General features: G+C 45.4%; 1 protein-coding gene across 5 annotated transcripts in view; it reads right to left on the bottom strand.

The window, feature by feature from the left end:
* Window positions 1–98: 98 nt before the first annotated feature.
* LOC135515065 (protein kinase C and casein kinase substrate in neurons protein 2-like) overlaps window positions 99–20,775 on the bottom strand; it is a 47,191-nt gene continuing 26,514 nt past the window's right edge. For 2 of the 5 annotated variants that reach the window (XM_064938880.1, XM_064938879.1), the window contains exons 5-12: window positions 15,999–16,154; window positions 14,782–14,957; window positions 14,320–14,440; window positions 11,190–11,234; window positions 8,763–8,887; window positions 4,442–4,600; window positions 2,853–3,043; window positions 99–2,547 (exon numbers count right to left, since the gene is read on the bottom strand). In XM_064938880.1, the coding sequence (XP_064794952.1) occupies window positions 2,435–2,547; window positions 2,853–3,043; window positions 4,442–4,600; window positions 8,763–8,887; window positions 11,190–11,234; window positions 14,320–14,440; window positions 14,782–14,957; window positions 15,999–16,154 (1,086 nt within the window). In that variant the 3' untranslated portion in view covers window positions 99–2,434. The remainder of the gene's footprint in view (window positions 2,548–2,852; window positions 3,044–4,441; window positions 4,601–8,762; window positions 8,888–11,189; window positions 11,235–14,319; window positions 14,441–14,781; window positions 14,958–15,998; window positions 16,155–20,775) is intronic. The other 3 variants (XM_064938882.1, XM_064938881.1, XM_064938883.1) reach the window with 3 other exon arrangements.

Genomic DNA, 20,775 nt, shown 5'->3' with positions numbered 1-20,775 from the left:
TGTAACATGGAGGTCTGGGTAATGAAGTTACATTTCTTTCTATTATCCTTGATACTGTATGTTTAATTGAAAAATATAAGAAAAGACAGTGAAACCTCTTTTCGTTCAATTCATTTATAATGTATGCTGTGCGACAACATTGGCAAACTGAGTTGTGCAAGTAAAGCTGCTGCGGTGTTCTGTTAATGGCATGACCTGAAACCAATGATATACATCTCATGACCTGAAACCAATGATATACATCTCATGACCTGAAACCAATGATATACATCTCATGACCTCTCACACTGACAGAAAACTAGTATCAAACCGATCTCTCGCTATGCGGTTGTAGGCATAACATGTAGGGGATATCATGAGCATAAACAGTGTTTGCTAAAGAATGTACTCACAACAACGTAAGAGCCAAAACGTCAACTCCCAATAGGGTAAACCTATACCAGAGATGGGAATTGGGATAGGTCCTAAATAACAGATATAGTTGGCCAATACTGGTAATGCACATGTGGTGGTGTTAAGCGTGTGTGTGTCAATTATGAACTTTTAAAAGAAAATGAGAAATATAATCTCAGATATTTGTCAATTACTAATCATAAGTAGGCTCTGGCCCCTCTGAAGATTTGACATTATATTTACAAATGCAACAAGACAGCAAACTCGCGAGACATTCGCCATCAAACATACAATTATTGTACAAACGGATTTGTTTCCGAATCACAGCATTTCATCTGACAGAGAACAAAAGCACTTAAGGCATCTCATACATTAACAGTCTTTGATTTCCAAATAGAAATTTAAATCACAACTCCTGAATCTATAACTGCTTAATTTGTTCATAGGTTCCTCGCTATTTACATGCAAACATACTTTTATTAAATCGGACCCTCTAGTTTGTGAAAAAGAGTAAACGCTGTGGTTTTTATTGCTGAACATGCAACATTGTTTTCGCTGGCACAAAAATAGTATATTCTCCCAAAGCTTTGAATGGGCATCCAGTGCAAGCTACAGCTAAAGCTCCTAGCTTCAAGTGACACACCTTATTGCCAAACATTCAGTGTGGAAAGACAAAACAACATCCACGATGTAAGAATCTACCAACAGAATGTGAAGTCAATTGTATGAATGGAGGCTGTCACAAATGGCACCCTATGCCCTATATAGTGTACTACGTTTGGCCAGAGTCCTATGTGTCCTGGTGAATGTCCCTGATACTAAAATGACCAGGAAACGTGTACAATCAATAGGTGAGCCGATACAATGAAACAATTAAAGAATATACAATCAATTAAAGTTGAGGGGTAAAGGTTACAGGAGAACTTCTGAGTGCGTCACTTATTGTTAAAATGTGGGTTGGCGCAACATGGTATCAGAGCATTTACAGAATAATATGAAATGCTCTGAAACCAGGCTGGTTGGTGATGGTGGAAGAACTGGATATAATTCATCATCTCGGTTTCTCTCATTCATCAACTATTCGCTGAGCAAAACATAAATCAGATTTAAAATACAAAAAAAGGCATAACAAGACAAATCTGAACTATAAGCATCAGATAAGAAAGATAATTGTTCTGAACCGGCACTGCCATGAATTCCAAGCCCTTTTCTCAAAACATTTGAAAAGTCAAATAAGAAAACGGGGATGTAGGTTCTGATATTTCAGACAAATGGCTTTCATGTGGAAAAAAAATAAAACCTTGATTACTGTCAAAAGGATGGGGTGAAGGACGCTCAAAACAGAGCAAGAAATAACATGCAATTAGGAATTCCCCTTATTTCAACATAAGACTACCAAATCAGATCCTGGACTGCAAATTGGTGTTACAATAGAATCAGATCTATAGAACTAAAAATATGTATCACCAATTGTCTACGGCAAAAATGAATTAAGATTAAACTAAGATGACTTTTAGGTCTCCAATCAGTTTCCAATCTAAAATGTGCTCGACCTCATGAATGGGACACATGTATATCCTCTCCCATGTCTGTTCGGATCATTTAAATCGGTTAATTCTTTCAACGTCTTCATAACTTCAAGCTTCAGTTGGAAGGTTACATGTTTCAAATAGCTTTTTATATATATTTTTTTGTAACAGTAATGGCTTTAAGTAACATTTGCTTTTGTAGCTGGCTTTAGACTCTGTACTGGGTGTCCCATCATAAAGGCTGACAATGAGGGCAGGCTGTAGTTGTAGGAAGATGTGCTTAACGACATGGGATCCAGGAAGATACAACAGAGAGCTACAACATCATCCTCTTCGATGGGCAAAACCCTTCCACTCACACACACTGCGGCCAGCCTCTACCACGTAGGGGGAAGAGGGTGAGGGGCGAATGCGAGGCCTACCATGCCCACCCTCCTATCCCATCTCCTCCACTTTCCTTTTCCTCTTCACCCCATCCTCTCTCGTTTTCCTCCTCGTCCCTGGCTCGGTCATTACTGGATGTCTTCTACGTAGTTGGCGGGGTAGAGGCCCACCACGCCGTCTTTCAGGCGCCCTCTGCACCAGCCCTGGTCGTCCTCGTTTCCTATCTTGGTGAACTCCTCACCTTCAGGACAAAAAGGAAAACAGGGAGGAATGGACAGATGATTATGTGGAAAGATGGTGGTAGATGAGCATGTCTTTCTGTTGAGCAGCTTCAAAATGGATTTGTGACTCAACTCAGCCTCACTCAATTTTCTCTGTGTTTTAATTGTCAAAGATAACTGATCTGACGACATGGCAAGTAAAAGAAGACATCCAGTCCTTTCACTTAGCGGTGGTCATACAGGACAGCAGACTAGAGAATAGGGGGACAGGGCAGGGGTCTCTTCACTCACAGTCTTTAGTGTATTCTCACACACACACACACACCTGCTTTGAAGCTGAGTTCATCCTGCTCCTGTCCTTCGTAGTCGTAGAGGGCACGCACGGCCACAGACACCCCCGAGGACGCCGGCTCCACGTCAAACGGGTTCCCATCGCCGTTGGCATCCTCAATGGAAAACGGGTTGACCCCAGTCTCCTCATCCGACCACTCTTGCGACTTCTCCACACTGCTGGCGCTGAACATACAGAGGCAGCAATCAACATAAGGGAAATTTGAAAATGTTACTTGTCAATCATGCCCTGCTCACACACCGATTGGACAATCCAGCATGCCAGGCGAGAGAAGCGGGAACAAAAAGAGTTAATAGGGCCCGGGGGAGGGGGGCATAAAAACAACAACACCAATGTAGAGTACAGCACAACATGTAGAAGGCCCAGCAAATGCATCTCCGAATCCGCCCGGATACATAGACTGGAAGACTATAGGTTCTCTCTCTTAAATCAGCCAATGGGGGGGAAAACATGCCTTTTTAGGAAACCAATGCTGTGAGGTTTTGTAAGTTTGCTTTGACACCACTTGGAATGGACACAGACAGAGTGCTGAGGTAAGGCAAGGCAACACAATGACACGAGTACAGTACAAAAGCATGGTTGGAGTTCACCCCATCCACCACTAGAGGGAGGTAGATGTACAGTACTCAGATGAACAAACACCCTTCTTCCCCAGTCAGAAAACCCATGAAAACACACACACACACACATCCTCACGCACACACCCCCTCTGAAGCCAGGTTACAGTCAGACTCTTGCAGTTGGTACACCCAGACACCTATTGCATCTCATAGTCTCTCTAGCATAAAGCAGGAACTGACACACACCATTGACTTTATGAGTGCTAGTTTCTCTGTCCTGCCTTGAGTCAATATCAGCCCTAATGTAAAACAGGACCCAATATAGGTTTCCTCACCAAGTTGTTGACAGGCTTTTGTTTAGTAGTCTAAATTCTATAGAAATTGTATTTTTAAGTTCCAACTTGCAACAGATCTGACTGTAAAGTAAACACAGACAGGAAAAATACACACAAACACACAGAAAGAATGCTCTGCAGGACTTGGCACTGTTAGGAGTGATGACTAATGTAGATTTGGTGTGATCGCTCATTGAGAGCCCATGCACCATAACACAGCCTGCCGCTAGCCAGGGAGAGGGAAGGAGAAAGGGGAGCAGTAGAAAGAGAGAGGAAAAAAAGAGAGGGGTGACAGAGAGGGAGAGAGGGAAAAGGGAGGAAAGGAATAAAAGAGAGAAGTAATGGAAAAGAGAGGAAGAATAACAGGAAAGAGTGAAGGGAAAAATAAAGATGTGGACAGAAAAGGTGTGCCTCAATAGTGTGTTATTGAAGTGTTTCTCAGGGGTGCACATTTTTGTCTTAGCCCAGCACTAGCTCACCTGGTTCCACTACTCAACTAATCAACAAGCCCTGTGTGCTCGTGCTTGGCTGGAACAAATACGTGCAACCCTGAGAAACACATGTGTGACACTAAAATACAAAATTCACCCAAAGACTGAGGGAGTGGAGAAAAAAAGAAGAGGGAGAGAGGGAAGAAAAGGAGGGAGAGGGTCTCTCTTTCACCAACGTTTTCACTTCCTCCACTTTTTTGACATTGAGCGGGCTGCTGTTGTTGTTGTTGTTGACGACAGCGGGCTGTTCCTTCATGGTCCCCTGGAGATCCTCGTCCTCGTCTTCCTCGAATGGGTTCGAACCCACCGGCTCTGTGCTCGTGGGCACAGTCAGGCTGACGACACGGAGACAGGCATTTGTGACACACACACACACGTACGTACACCCCAAAACACATACTCGTACACATACACACCTTGAATCCAGACAGCTTCGTGACATACCTAAAGCTGAATCGAAAACCTTTGGATGTGAGGGTTTAAGACATAATGGACACACAACAAGTGACACTTCCAACCATAACCAATCAAATAGACCATATGAGCAGTGTGAGAAAAAACACATGACCAGTCTGAGGACACTGACGAGGCAACGCTGGGTACATATGGTTTTTAGACATCATCATGACACTAGGACACAGTCACAAACACATGACCAGTCTGAGGACACTGACGAGGCAACGCTGGGTACATATGGTTTTTAGACATCATCATGACACTAGGACACAGTCACAAACAGTTGACCAGTCTGAGGACACTAGGACACAGTCAGTTGACCAGTCTGAGGACACCGCTGGGTACATATGGTTTTTAGACATCATCATGACACAAGGACACAGTGGTTTTTAGACATCATCATGACACTAGGACACAGTCACAAACACATGACCAGTCTGAGGACACCGACGAGTCAACGCTGGGTACATATGGTTTTTAGACATCATCATGACACTAGGACACAGTCACAAACACATGACCAGTCTGAGGACACTGACGAGGCAACGCTGGGTACATATGGTTTTTAGACATCATCATGACACTAGGACACAGTCACAAAATAAACATGTTCTTTAACAAATAAGAAATGGTCAGTTTTCCATTCACACAACATGTATACACCTTCACCAATTCCTCTTCTACAATCTCACTGATGCTTTTACTAGCATTTTATCATTTTCCCCAGCGGATACGCTCTGGGGTTGAGAAAACGGTCACACTCTGAATTCCAATTTGACCCATATAATAGCCCATTTCCCTAGACATTTCAGTTAGATCTGAGAGGGTCAGATTGGTTTAAGCAATATGGTAATAGCTCCATTTCCCCCTCTGATTGGCTAGGTCAAAGCATTATCATATTAGTGACACCTATCTTTAAAAAAGATATATTATCTAGAGAAGTACCTTGGGTTAGAGGCTGGGGGTAGATTTGGAATTCCACACTAGTCTGTTGTGAGAACGAATTATGATGAAGTCACCCTATTGATCTACGGTCAGTTTTGGATTCCCCCTTAACAGCTAAGGTTCGGATTTGGGGAAGGTAAGCTGATCCTAGACCTGTGCATAGAGACAACTTCAACCAGGAACCCACTGCAGTGGTGTATGTACATCGTATGTTTACAGTGCAGTTGGACCATGGCACGTAGTAGCCATCTGTCCAATCACAGCGTCACTGTACTGTGGACACCTTTATTGACAGTCACGGCGCCACGCTCTCTGAGATAACCAAATCTCTCTCAGAGGAGTTGAAACACCAAACAAACACTGAACAGTGGCAACAATGTAACTTTGGTTAGCAGAAGTCAGAAAAAAAGACATTGACACATTTTTAATGATGTTATATTAGGTCTCAGACCAATATCAGGCTGCTTTTTGGTGATGGCCACAAGTGTTCTTTGTAGAGATATATATCTCGATATAACGTAATACTGAATAGTTAGTTGGCCATAAACAACTTTTAAAGTGAGCAAATTATAAAATGCCCATATAGCAGTAAACTATCAATTTAAGGGGGATAGCTAGATAGATGTACTATCCCTTGAAGTGGTTGTATCTCTGATTTTGCTATAGCGCAGAAATGTGGACCAACTCTCAATGCGTGAACACGATAAGGAAGGAGTGAAGTTATACCTCGGTCCAGACCAGAATTTCACTCTGACCCCCTTTTCCTTATATGGCCATTGTTTGTTCAGTCTATTGTTTGTGTTTTCGTGAGCTGTGAAAATGAATTTCCACTGTAAGTACAACTAATCTTGATCGACACACACTCACCTTCACCCCTGTAGACACAGATATAGCCTACAGTACAGTAGAAGTGACGTGACAGAGTATGTGTCTTATGCTGGTAGGGCGAGGCAGACCCATGTTTGGCAATATGCACATCTGATGGATACCAAAGGGTCAAATGCTTTGCGTGCCTCACATTCCTCTCATTAACTCCCCTCACACTCCTCCAGCGCCCACTAACACACTCCCCCAGTACCCACCCTACACAAAACTCCCCCAGTACCCACCCTACACACACCATGGATCATGTTTGGCATAAATTCACCAGTGTGCAACCTTTACAGTCAGTGGGGAACTTCTGTTTTCTCAGGGCTTGTTACAGGAATGTTTGCTGTGACCATGGCAACAACTCAGTGGTGGCAGACATCATTCCATAGGCTTTTCTCCGGAATGCTTTACCAGCGTTCCCGATCAGCGGCAGAGAGCCTTGTTGTGGAGGAACAGTAACTATGATGTTTAGATGTGGAAGTGGTGTGTGGAACGTGTGCAGAGAGTCTTGTTGTGGAGGAACAGTAACTATGATGTTTAGATGTGGAAGTGGTGTGTGGAACGTGTGCAGAGAGTCTTGTTGTGGAGGAACAGTAACTATGATGTTTAGATGTGGAAGTGGTGTGTGGAACGTGTGCAGAGAGTCTTGTTGTGGAGGAACAGTAACTATGATGTTTAGATGTGGAAGTGGTGTGTGGAACGTGTGCAGAGAGTCTTGTTGTGGAGGAACAGTAACTATGATGTTTAGATGTGGAAGTGGTGTGTGGAACGTGTGCAGAGAGTCTTGTTGTGGAGGAACAGTAACTATGATGTTTAGATGTGGAAGTGGTGTGTGGAACGTGTGCAGAGAGTCTTGTTGTGGGGGAACAGTAACTATGATGTTTAGATGTGGAAGTGGTGTGTGGAACGTGTGTAGAGAGTCTTGTTGTGGAGGAACAGTAACTATGATGTTTAGATGTGGAAGTGGTGTGTGGAACGTGTGCAGAGAGTCTTGTTGTGGAGGAACAGTAACTATGATGTTTAGATGTGGAAGTGGTGTGTGGAACGTGTGCAGAGAGTCTTGTTGTGGGGGAACAGTAACTATGATGTTTAGATGTGGAAGTGGTGTGTGGAACGTGTGCAGAGAGTCTTGTTGTGGAGGAACAGTAACTATGATGTTTAGATGTGGAAGTGGTGTGTGGAACGTGTGCAGAGAGTCTTGTTGTGGGGGAACAGTAACTATGATGTTTAGATGTGGAAGTGGTGTGTGGAACGTGTGCAGTGAGTCTTGTTGTGGGGGAACAGTAACTATGATGTTTAGATGTGGAAGTGGTGTGATGGGGACGTGTGCAGAGAGTCTTGTTGTGGAGGAACAGTAACTATGATGTTTAGATGGGAAGTGGTGTGTGGAACGTGTGCAGAGAGTCTTGTTGTGGGGGAACAGTAACTATGATGTTTAGATGTGGAAGTGGTGTGTGGAACGTGTGTAGAGAGTCTTGTTGTGGGGGAACAGTAACTATGATGTTTAGATGGGGAAGCGGTGTGTGGAACGTGTGCAGAGAGTCTTGTTGTGGGGGAACAGTAACTATGATGTTTAGATGTGGAAGTGGTGTGTGGAACGTGTGCAGAGAGTCTTGTTGTGGGGGAACAGTAACTATGATGTTTAGATGTGGAAGTGGTGTGTGGAACGTGTGCAGAGAGTCTTGTTGTGGAGGAACAGTAACTATGATGTTTAGATGTGGAAGTGGTGTGTGGAACGTGTGCAGAGAGTCTTGTTGTGGAGGAACAGTAACTATGATGTTTAGATGTGGAAGTGGTGTGTGGAACGTGTGCAGAGAGTCTTGTTGTGGGGGAACAGTAACTATGATGTTTAGATGTGGAAGTGGTGTGTGGAACGTGTGCAGAGAGTGTTGTTGTGGAGGAACAGAGAGTCTTGTTGTGGGGGAACAGTAACTATGATGTTTAGATGTGGAAGTGGTGTGTGGAACGTGTGCAGAGAGTGTTGTTGTGGGGGAACAGTGACTATGATGTTTAGATGTGGAAGTGGTGTGTGGAACGTGTGCAGAGAGTCTTGTTGTGGGGGAACAGTAACTATGATGTTTAGATGGGGAAGCGGTGTGTGGAACGTGTGCAGCAGTGGTAAGAGAGGATTGGAAGCTACATTCTTTCACTGGCCTTCCGACACATTTATCTACTGCACCTTGAGAAATGTCCTCCCACTTCCTGACAGTGTGTGTGTGTGGTTACCTGCTGCTGCTCTTGGCTGCCTGCTGCTCTTCCATTTGGCTGATGCCCGTCAGGGTGACTCCATCGGAGGGCTTCTTCTTAGTCTCTCGCCGACTCAGTGTACGGTTCAAGTCTATGGACCAGTCCTGAAAAACACACACACACAAAATTAGAGTCACGCACCCTTGGACACTGATGAACATGAGTCACATGCTCAGCTCAACAAATTCAGCATCAATGTTCAAACGTTAGTAACTAAAACTGGTCGTCTTAGCAACAATACTACACTAAGGACAAGCATTGATATAATGCACACACTTACACCCAAGTGCACACTCATTGGAAGATCCGATGCTCTAACTAGCACAATCACTAGGTAACATTAGGCAAACGTTTCTCAGGCTGTGACTAAACACTGAAGACCAGGGCTGTGGAGTACTGAAACAGTGTGTGTGTGTGTGTAAATAAAAACACATCCATCACCATAAAGACAGACATAGCACTGAGCCATCACAAACCTCCACCAGAAGCTAAGAAGTGGGCTTGAATCAAAACATCATCCCAACCAACGCCAACAGAACCTCATCCCAACATTAGGAGAACCTTGTCCCAATGCAGGCCCATAGAGAGACACACACACTTTAACATAGTCCAATACTGCGACTCTATCCACAGAAGGACAGGGGCTGTGTTCAGGAGGGCCCTAGACTTACTACAGCTCTATGGAGGTTACATAGGGGCTGTGTTCAGGAGGGCCCTAGACTTACTACAGCTCTATAGAGGTTACATAGGGGCTGTGTTCAGGAGGGCCCTAGACTTACTACAGCTCTATGGAGGTTACATAGGGGCTGTGTTCAGGAGGGCCCTAGACTTACCACAGCTCTATAGAGGTTACATAGGGGCTGTGTTCAGGAGGGCCCTAGACTTACTACAGCTCTATGGAGGTTACATAGGGGCTGTGTTCAGGAGGGCCCTAGACTTACTACAGTTCTAGAGGTTACATAGGGGCTGTGTTCAGGAGGGCCCTAGACTTACTACAGTTCTAGAGGTTACATAGGGGCTGTGTTCAGGAGGGCCCTAGACTTACTACAGCTCTATGGAGGTTACATAGGGGCTGTGTTCAGGAGGGCCCTAGACTTACTACAGCTCTATGGAGGTTACATAGGGGCTGTGTTCAGGAGGGCCCTAGACTTACTACAGTTCTAGAGGTTACATAGGGGCTGTGTTCAGGAGGGCCCTAGACTTACTACAGTTCTAGAGGTTACATAGGGGCTGTGTTCAGGAGGGCCCTAGACTTACTACAGTTCTAGAGGTTACATAGGGGCTGTGTTCAGGAGGGCCCTAGACTTACTACAGCTCTATGGAGGTTACATAGGGGCTGTGTTCAGGAGGGCCCTAGACTTACTACAGCTTTATGGAGGTTACATAGGGGCTGTGTTCAGGAGGGCCCTAGACTTACTACAGCTCTATGGAGGTTACATAGGGGCTGTGTTCAGGAGGGCCCGAGACTTACTACAGCTCTATGGAGGTTACATAGGGGCTGTGTTCAGGAGGGCCCTAGACTTACTACAGCTCTATGGAGGTTACATAGGGGATGTGTTCAGGAGGGCCCTAGACTTACTACAGCTCTATGGAGGTTACATAGGGGATGTGTTCAGGAGGGCCCTAGACTTACTACAGCTCTATGGAGGTTACATATGGGCGGTGTTCAGGAGGGCCCTAGACTTACTACAGCTCTATGGAGGTTACATAGGGGCTGTGTTCAGGAGGGCCCTAGACTTACTACAGCTCTATGGAGGTTACATAGGGGCTGTGTTCAAGAGGGCCCTAGACTTACTACAGCTCTAGATGTTACATTTCACTTATAGTTCTACGTTTTCCCAAGTCACTCCCTGTTCCCACAGATATAACAAGTGGCTTGTTCTCGAAGTTCAAAGGTCAGTCTGAGGGCCTGACTTGTGAACCCTTAAGGTCAAATTACGTCACACGGCCTGGCAGGCATCATGTGAACCCCTGCAGGGTTCACAGGAGCTGACACGAGGTCAGAGGTCACCACAGGGTGAAAGGTTAAAGAGAGGAACTCTGAATGAGAGAAAGATGAGAGAAGGAGTCTTCTGGAATACAGACATCCAGGAAGACAAACATCCATAGGATGAGGCAGTGGGAGGAAGGGAGGGGTAGTCACGCACATCCCCACACGGGTCATACACAACAGACGTGGTGACGAGGCCATTCATCAGACAGACGTGCGTGTGTGTGTGCACGCACACTTCCTTGTGTGTTTTCACGTGCTACTCGTAACGCATTAGGAGGGCCAGAATAGGCACATAAACCAAACACACACAGGCACACAGAGAGAAAATGCAAACAGAGGAAGGAGAGTGAGTTAAATGACCATCCCCCCCAGGAACCACGGTGATAGAATAGTCCTTCCCAGGCAGAACTCACTACAATGGACCTTCTGGACCTAGAGGAGCGGGACCAGTCCACATTCTGTCAAACGGAGAGGGGCAGGGAGGGGTGTGGACAAGACAGGAGCATTATTTCCAAGTAAAGAACAGCCATTTAAACAACAATGCTTTAACATCTAAGCACAGTATCAGTTAGTCTGTGATCATGAAGAGGTGTCTTGTGATAAACGTTGCTCTTTATTTAGTGTTATGTTGATGTGGAGTTTGTGTTATGGTCCTTTTAAATGCTCTTCTTCTAGCACTATGGACATCGATTTTGGAGGAGATTCTACCTCACTCAAATGCTTGTTTTTAATTACTGAATGAACCTATGTAAAGTAACTCTGGATAAGAGCGTGTGCAAAATCAGTGTTCCTTAATCCATACCAGGAGGCACATATTTGCTCTAGCCCAGCACTAACACACCTGACTCAACACTTGAACTTCCCATTGGCGATAAATTAACAGAGTGTAGCACGGTACAGAGTAATATAGAAAGAGAATTGTGTCCGTTCCATATCTTGCTTTTCTATCTTCTGTTTTGTAACATGGTTTGACACCAACAGAATAAAACTCCATGCCCTTATGTTGTGACAGCACCATCAGTTCCTCTTGGATAGAGCTTGGTAAAGATCTGCGCATTGAAGACAAGTCAGTATTCAGTACAACCTGACAGACAGGTTTGGTATCTGTCTGTGTGTGTGTCCTATCAAATGACAGAAAAACGCTGGGAAGATTGCACTCTGTCACAATGGGCTTGTGTGTGGTACGACACGTCACAGTGTGTCCTTACTATAGCTTTAAGTACATTTACATTTAATTTAAGTCATTTGGCAGACGCTCTTATCAAGTACAACTCGACGAATGGCTTGACGAACTCAATGCACTTTAAAATGACTAAAACCAAATTGAAACAGTGTAGAAAATATAATGGATCTATATTCATCGTTTCTTGACGGGCCAGCTCGCTAATAATCACTACAGAGTCAATGGACCTACATTCATATAGCTTCTTGACCTTCCAGCTCGCTAATAATCACTAGACATTCAGGGAGCATAAAAACAATTAAAAACGTATAGGGGATAGATGTAGATGTGGCTGTCATGAAATTTAATCAGCCGGTGATAGTCAAGCAAATAACTATCAGTCTCACGGTAATTGACTGTTAATTAACATAAACATGTTTAGCATCTCCAGGCTTCCACAAACAGCCTCCAAGCCACTGATGCAGACCTTCAGAACATATACATTTAAACAAGTCTAATAAACCCATGTAATATAGCCCTACACCATCACAATTAAAGCATTATTTATTTTAGACAGGTCTGAAGAAGCATGATATGAAGAACATTTAACAGAATAGCATAATCTGAGTTGTCCGTAAGTTAGGTCCTGATCTAGCTATGCCAAATGGCTGTTGGCTACACTAGTTCATATAGCAGACAAGAATTGCTTCGAATTCCATGGCATTATTTTATAGTATGAAGAATACAATTGAACAAAGCTGAATAAAATAGGAAGGATATTTTCTCCAAGCGATGAGGGAGTGCGCACATGTGGTTATTCTGTGTTGAGCTGTTAACAAAGAACCAGGTATTCCTATATGCTTCATTTAGAGTTATTATTCATGTAACTCCAGTTGTTATACAAACGTTGGGCTATACGTTTTGATTTATAAATATATTGTAAGGTCGCATGACGCGACTCATGAGTATTTGAAAATAAGTCGCTCGAAAGGCATGAGTGCTGCTTCATTTTTTGCGCAGGCTGGACACACTACATTAGCCACTCATTCACAATTTGACAAGCACTTGATAATGCATAGAATTTCATGGTGGCATCCCCTTTGTGTGGCCGTAATGCACCCCAAAAAAATCCATGCCTTTTGCGTTGTGCCTTTCTTCCGGAGGGCTGCGCGCTCCGTCATGTGATCAGTTCTTTCTCAGAGGCTACAAGTGAAGAAAGACACATGGGGGACGCAAACACTGTCATCCTTATCCAGTTCCGAGGTGCATATCCAAGACATTGGAACTGTCCACATTTCCTTTTCGTCAGCCAACAAGATGAGTAGGCCTAACAAACAGCAAGAGCACTAGCCTATGTCAATCTACTATCCCCCATAGTACAAAAGTTGACCTATTCTGTGCGAGAAATGAATATTCCAAACATAGTCTGGGACAGTTGTGGGATGCGATAGTTCACAAATTAATACAACCACTGGCATTAAAAAAAATGTGGCTGACAACAGATTAGAACGTTTAGCTTAAACTGTTGATAAACTATTAGCCATTTCTTCACATTATAAGTGCAAAAGATTTGCACATGGTAGTAAACTATAAGCGCAAATGTTCCATTAGCAATGTGCTTAATGTTAGGAAAGTTTAAAAATAAATATAGTAAGCCTAGCCTATAGAAAGGTAAGTCTCCTCTTTTTAGTAGAGGCCATCACTGTTTTCTTGCAATTGCATAGCCTATTGAAATGTGGCGCAACATGAGCTCATGGGCTCTCAAGTGTTTGATTCGATTTGTTATTACATTTGCATTGATGTCAGAGTGATTAGAGGGAAAATAGAGTGCTGAATACCAGGCAGTTAGCAGGTTTGGTAGGCTACAAATGCCATCCGCAGCATCAGAGCTTGGAGAAACCTATTACCGTGACTAAACGATCACGTGGAATTTGACTGCCTTCATGACTTGTGACCACTGGCGTGGCAGTAATAGAGTCACCGCAACAGATCTAATTGGGGACTTTTTTTTTTTTTTTTAATTCTGACGACATGGAAATAGCATTTTCAGCACGACCCTTCGGACCCCGAAGACAGAATGCAGCCCCCGAGGCAAAATGACTTAGACACCCCTGACCTAGAGGGAGAAATGGCAGAGTGGGAAGAGTAGTTCCAATGGAATCTTTCCACAGAGCCATAAATCTTGTTGAGTTATTAATACCAATGTAATAACTTCTCTGCCTCACCATGTACCTCAAACTCAGAACCGTTCACTGACACTGAGCCACTCTCTCCCATCTCTCATTTCCTCAAAACTCTCCCAATACGTTTACCTCAAACTAGGGCCCGTTCATTGGAGCTAAACCTCTCTCTCTCTCCCATCCTTCTCACTCATCCCGTACCTCAAACTGGGGCCAGTTCATGGGCATCCCAGGACCGTGGTTGGAGCGGAACCACTTGAGGTCCTCCACAGCGTCAGCAGCAGAGATCGTGTCCTCCAACGTGTGGTAGACTGTCTGGAATCTAGAGAAAGAGAAGAGGAAGACAGGAGAGCGAGAGAAAGAAAGAAACAGAGCGAGAGGGTACATCAGCATTTCCCTAATGATGGATGGTGAACCATGTCCAATCCCAAATTCCCCCCTCTAGGTAGATCTGGGTTGTAGAGCCTCAAATCCAAATGGACCCTTATCACCTACTCCCTAACCACTCCTGTAGATATAAGAGGATTGAATAGCAGCCAATCAGAAGGAAAATAAAGCTATGAAGCTTAGGATGCAGAGGCTAGGGGTCCATTTGGAATTGATATGCAGAGGTGGAGGGGTCTTACTCATCATTGGTGGAGAGGTGGAGGTGTCATAGCCTACTTGTGATTGGTGGAGAGGTCGAGGTGATGCTTGACATCCAGCAGAAGTGCTTTGAAGAAGGTAATGCGTTTGTCCTCAAACTGCTGCCATTGTTCAAACACCTGCTCCATGTTCTCCATGTACTGGGGAGTCACCTTGTCCAGCTCCTCCAGAGACTTCTCATAGCGCTCCTTAGTCTGGGACCCAGAGGATCATACAGGGAAGCACACACACACACGTAAGGAAACATACACACAGGTAAGCACACACACACACGTAAGGAGACATACACATAGGCAAGCGCACACACACGTAAGGAGACATACACATAGGTAAGCACACACACACGTAAGGAGACATACACATAGTTAAGCACACACACACGTAAGGAGACATACACATAGTAAGGAGACATACACATAAGCACACACACACACGTAAGGAGACATACACATAGTTAAGCACACACACACGTAAGGAGACATACACATAGTTAAGCACACACACACACGTAAGGAGACATACACATAGTTAAGCACACACACACGTAAGGAGACATACACATAGTTAAGCACACACACACACGTAAGGAGACATACACACAGGTAAGCACACACACACACGTAAGGAGACATACACACACAGTTAAGACACACACACGTAAGGACACACACACACGACATACACATAGTTAAGCACACACACACACGTAAGGAGACATACACATAGTTAAGCACACACACACGTAAGGAGACATACACATAGTTAAGCACACACACACGTAAGGAGACATACACACAGGTAAGCACACACACACACGTAAGGAGACATACACATAGTTAAGCACACACACACACGTAAGGAGACATACACACAGCATACACATAGTTAAGCACACACACACGTAAGGAGACATAAGTTAAGCACACACACACACGACATACACATAGTTAAGGAGACATACACATAGTTAACACACACACGTAAGGAGACACACACACACACACACGTAAGGAGACATACACATAGGTAAGCACACACACACACGTAAGGAGACATACACATAGTTAAGCACACACACACACGGACAGACATACGGAGCTGAAACATTTGCTCCATATTGTCAGGATACTCAAATGGTCAGTCACATTCCAGCCATGACACACAACATAGACATAAAACACATGTCCACACAGAGATGATTTTACACCAGTGTAACCCCCCTCCCCCATCCCTACCTTCTCCATCTCCTGCTGGCACTTCTCCACCTTGTCCTGCATTTTCTTCTGGGCTTCAGGGTTGCTGTTGTTCTCCAGCTTGCTGTTGTTCTCCCGGCTGGTGGCCAGCTTCTCTTCCTTACAGGCCCCGTGGTACGCCTTCTTCATCATCTCCATCTGCCATATGGCACAGAGAAGGTAAGGTACAGAGGTTAACATCATGCTTATGTAGCCAATGGATAACCAAGTTAGCATGGCGCAGTAGCTAAGTGACTATTCAATATGATTCCACCATTACAGTGGCAGACACAAGCTTTGGAATAAGACCAGCTCAAGCCTTTTGGGGGCCATAAGCAAGATTTGCCTGGGGACCCCCTCCCACGTCGCAGGCAAAACATTTAGTGGCCCACCTATTGGCGGTGGAAAGAAATGTGCAGTTTTTTTGCCACTGAACACGCCGATTTGCTCGTGTTTTTCTGTTGCTCATTACAAAAACAAGATTTCAGTCTCGGAGGCATGTTTCCTGACCCATTCTGCAATTGGTTAATGATGTTTGTCCCCCATGAGACACTGTAGACACGGAAGCCTATTTCACTTCCTTAAAATCCCCAGAATTAATCTAAGACAACTCAAGAAATCTGTAATTAATTTGGACGATTTTGCAGAGGATGTTTAAGATGCACAATTTTACATTAAGGTGTTTGGATAAGTATTTGTCAAGTAAAAGAAATGTGCAACGTGTTGCCTCATGTAAACAAAATCAGAGCTGCTGGGCACTGTATGCTATCACCGCAGCTGTTCACCCCATGTTAGTGGCCAAATCGTCAAATCAAAATCCAACCTTCATTTACCCATGTGACATACAGATCTTTCAAACTTTGTTTTAGATGATACTATTATCATATTTACACTTTGTAGTATTTACACTTTTTGACACTAGAATAACTGTTTGACTCATATCGATGCCATATTGAGACAGTTTTCAAAGGGATGTGTTGACATTCTACACATTTTGCCATGGGGCGGGGATAAAACCCCTCAAAAAGCATCTGCTTATGTCGCTTATTGGCTGGGCTGACACTGCTAAGGAACAATGCTTTTTCAAAAGAATAAAGGTGAGAGGAATGGTGGCGGGGGTCTTTGAAAGGCAGAGAATACCTTGATTAAGTCAAGGTAACACGGTGGTCTTTGAAAGGCAAGAGAATACCTTGATTAAGTCAAGGTAACGCGGTGGTCTTTGAAAGGCAAGAGAATACCTTGATTAAGACAAGGTAACGCGGTGGTCTTTGAAAGGCAAGAGAATACCTTGATTAAGTCAAGGTAACGCGGGGGAAAGGCAAGAGAATCTTTGAAAGGCAAGAGAATACCTTGATTAAGTCAAGGTAACGCGGTGGTCTTTGAAAGGCAAGAGAATACCTTGATTAAGTCAAGGTAACGCGGTGGTCTTTGAAAGGCAAGAGAATACCTTGATTAAGTCAAGGTAACGCGGGGGTCTTTGAAAGGCAAGAGAATACCTCGATGAGGTCGAGGTAACAAAATAATACGATAATGAAAGTCTTAAAGACTAAGCACCCAATTCAGACTCTGGTAGACAAAGAGGTGGAAACGAAAATAGACTTAGGGAAAACTCTGGCGATTGGCAAAACCCGTCCACCTAACAGCTGGGGTTTGATTCAATCTACATCAAATGGAAAGCGGAAGCCTCTTCCTCCATTTTTAGGGAATGAGAAAAGTGGACAAGGCCATTAGTTCCTGTTGTTTGGGACAGGGCCATAGTGGCAGCAATGTTCTTCTCCCACTCTCTGAAAAAGGCAACAGAGGGAACAGCCTGTCTGCCATTGGCTCTGATTATATCATAGAACAGAAGCGCTGTCTGTCTGTCTGTCTGTGAGTGAGTGAAAGAGAGAGTGAGGTAGATTGTGAGATTAAATATGGAATGTGTTCTATCAGTGTTATTGTTTGCATGCATATGTGACAAGAATGAAACATGAGAGCTAGTGTGTGTGTGTGTGTGTGTACACAAGGCCATTCCACCCTCTCCTTTTAAGACAGTTAGCCCATTTCCATCTCATCTCTCTCGATTGGCTCACTGTCTGGCCCTCAAGTACATGAATTACCTCCTTGACACAACTCACACATACTGCACTAATCTGTCACCACCTAATGACAACAGGAAGAGGCTTATTGTGACATATCTCACACACCAGCCAGGAAGACTCAGATTGTGAAACTGGTACACTACAAACTCTGCGACCAAAAAGGTTGCCTACAGCCCGGTAAACAGCTTACTACAATGACGACAGAAAAAAAAAACAGGACTGTTCCAGAACTCCCAGGTCAGAGAAGTGACATCAGACATCATTTGAGGGTGAGTGTGTGTGTGTGTGTGTGTGTAGGTTTGTGCATGTAGGAGTATGTGTGAGTCTGTATTAGCAGCACATTAGCTGCAGTTAATCTGCACTACTACTAGCCAAAAGCACAGCAGAGCAGCCCAGTATATTTCCCACACCATAACGAATCAAGGCGCCACAGAGAAACTGTGAGCCGGTTCGACACACAATGGCCTTCCCTTTCGTAGCAGCTGCCTGTGTGGCCAGTGTAAAGTTACACGCCTCTGCTTCCTATGAATGGCCAACACTAATGAAATAGCCAGTTTATATAGAAAATAAAATGTTAGTCTCAAAGAAAATGTACGATAATGTCTAATGCTTTTTAAAGTGGAGATCTAGTTGATAAATTGCCTGACTATGAGACAGTGGATTGCGCAGTCAGATGGAACATAGTAAACAGGCATTCTAACATCATAGATTAGCCCGTGGTAATTTGTGGATTATAAACTGGGTGGTTCGAGCCCTGAATGCTGATTGGCTGAAAACCATGGTATATCAGACCGTATACCATGTGTATGACAAAACATGTATTTTTACTGCTCTAATTACGTTGGTAATCAGTTTATAATAGCGATAAGGCTCCTCGGGGTTTGTGATATATGGCCAATATGCCATGGCTAAGGGTGGTGTCCATGCACTCCGTGTTGCTTTGTGTCAAAGAACAGCCCTTAGCCATGGTATATTGGCCATATACCACACCTCTTCGGGCCTTATTGCTTAAATAGACACCGGCTGGAATGTGGTTTAAACGAATCAGCATTCAGGATTAGACCCACCGTTGTATAAATAGCACTAATGGCCTGTTTGTTGTACAGCATAGCAGCTAGTACAGGTGAGAAGGAGCTGCAAACAGCCAAAGCAGTGATTCAATGATATGTGTCCAAGTGAACTGAGGGGTGATGGGAATAATTGTGGTGGCTATTGCAGAAATCAACAGACTGATAAATGCAGGGTAAAGCTGGTGTGTGTGTTTCTTTACATCTGAACTGGTTGATTCTGTGTTCGTGCATGTGTGTTTCTTTACTGCTCGCGCCCTCGGATTGTCTGCCCGTGCGCATTGTCTGCGCATTGTCTGCGTATTGTCTGCGCGTGCGTGTGCGCATTGTCTGCGTATTGTCTGCGCGTGCGTGTTGTCTGCGCGTGCGTGTGCGCATTGTCTGCGCATTGTCTGCGCGTTGTGTGCGCATTGTCTGCGCGTGCGTGTGCGCATTGTCTGCGCGTGCGTGTGCGCATTGTCTGCGCGTGCGTATTGTCTGCGCGTGCGCATTGTCTGCGTATTGTCTGCGCGTGCGTGTGCGCATTGTCTGCGTATTGTCTGCGCGTGCGTGTTGTCTGCGCGTGCGTGTGCGCATTGTCTGCGCATTGTCTGCGCGTGCGTGTGCGCATTGTCTGCGCATTGTCTGCGCGTGCGTGTGCGCATTGTCTGCGCATTGTCTGCGTGTGCGCATTGTCTGCGCATTGTCTGCGCGTGCGCATTGTCTGGCGTGCGCGCATTGTCTGTCGCTGCGTGCGCATTGTCTGCGCTGCGTGCGCATTGTCTCAGGCGCTGCGCGCATTGTCTGGCGCTGCGTGCGCATTTTCTGCGCGTGCGTGTGCGCATTGTCTGCGCATTGTCTGCGTGTGCGTATTGTCTGCGCGTGCGTATTGTCTGCGCGTGCGCATTGTCTGCGCGTGCGCATTGTCTGCGCGTGCGTATTGTCTGCGCGTGCGTGTGCGCATTGTCTGCGCATTGTCTGCTGCGGCGCATTGTCTGTGCATTGTCTGCGCTGTTGTCTGCATTGTCTGCGCTGCGCATTGTCTGCGCATTGTCTGCGCGCGGCGCATTGTCTGGCGCTGCGGCGCATTGTCTGCGCTGCGCGCATTGTCTGGCGCTGCGGCGCATTGTCTGCGCTGCGGCGCATTGTCGCGCTGCGGCGCATTGTCTGCGCTGCGTGCAGCGCATTGTCTGGCGCTGGCGTGCGCATTTTCTGCGCTGCGCATTGTCTGCGCTGCGGCGCATTGTCTGCGCTGCGGCGCATTGTCTGGCGCTGCGCGTGCGCGATTTTCTGCGCTGCGCGTGCGCGATTTTCTGCGCTGCGCGCATTGTCTGCGCGCTGCGCGCATTGTCTGCGCTGCGCGTGCGCATTGTCTGGCGCTGCGGCGCTGCGGCGCATTGTCTGCGCTGCGCTGCGCATTGTCTGCGCGCGCATTGTCTGCGCGCGGCGCGCGTGCGCGCATTGTCTGCGCTGCGCGCATTGTCTGGCGCTGCGTGCGTATTGTCTGGCGCTGGCGCATTGTCTGCGCGCTGGCGTATTGTCTGGCGCGCTGCGCATTGTCTGGCGCGCATTGTCTGTTCGCGTGGCGTATTGTCTGCGCTGGGCATTGTCTGCGCTGGCGCGTCTGCGCGTGGCGTATTGTCTGCGCTGTTC

This window comes from Oncorhynchus masou, chromosome 26, assembly GCF_036934945.1.
Source record: "Oncorhynchus masou masou isolate Uvic2021 chromosome 26, UVic_Omas_1.1, whole genome shotgun sequence".
Classification (NCBI taxonomy): Eukaryota; Metazoa; Chordata; class Actinopteri; order Salmoniformes; family Salmonidae; genus Oncorhynchus; species Oncorhynchus masou.
The sequence above is the reverse complement of the archived record's forward strand: the minus strand, read 5'-3'. Positions and strand labels throughout refer to the sequence as shown.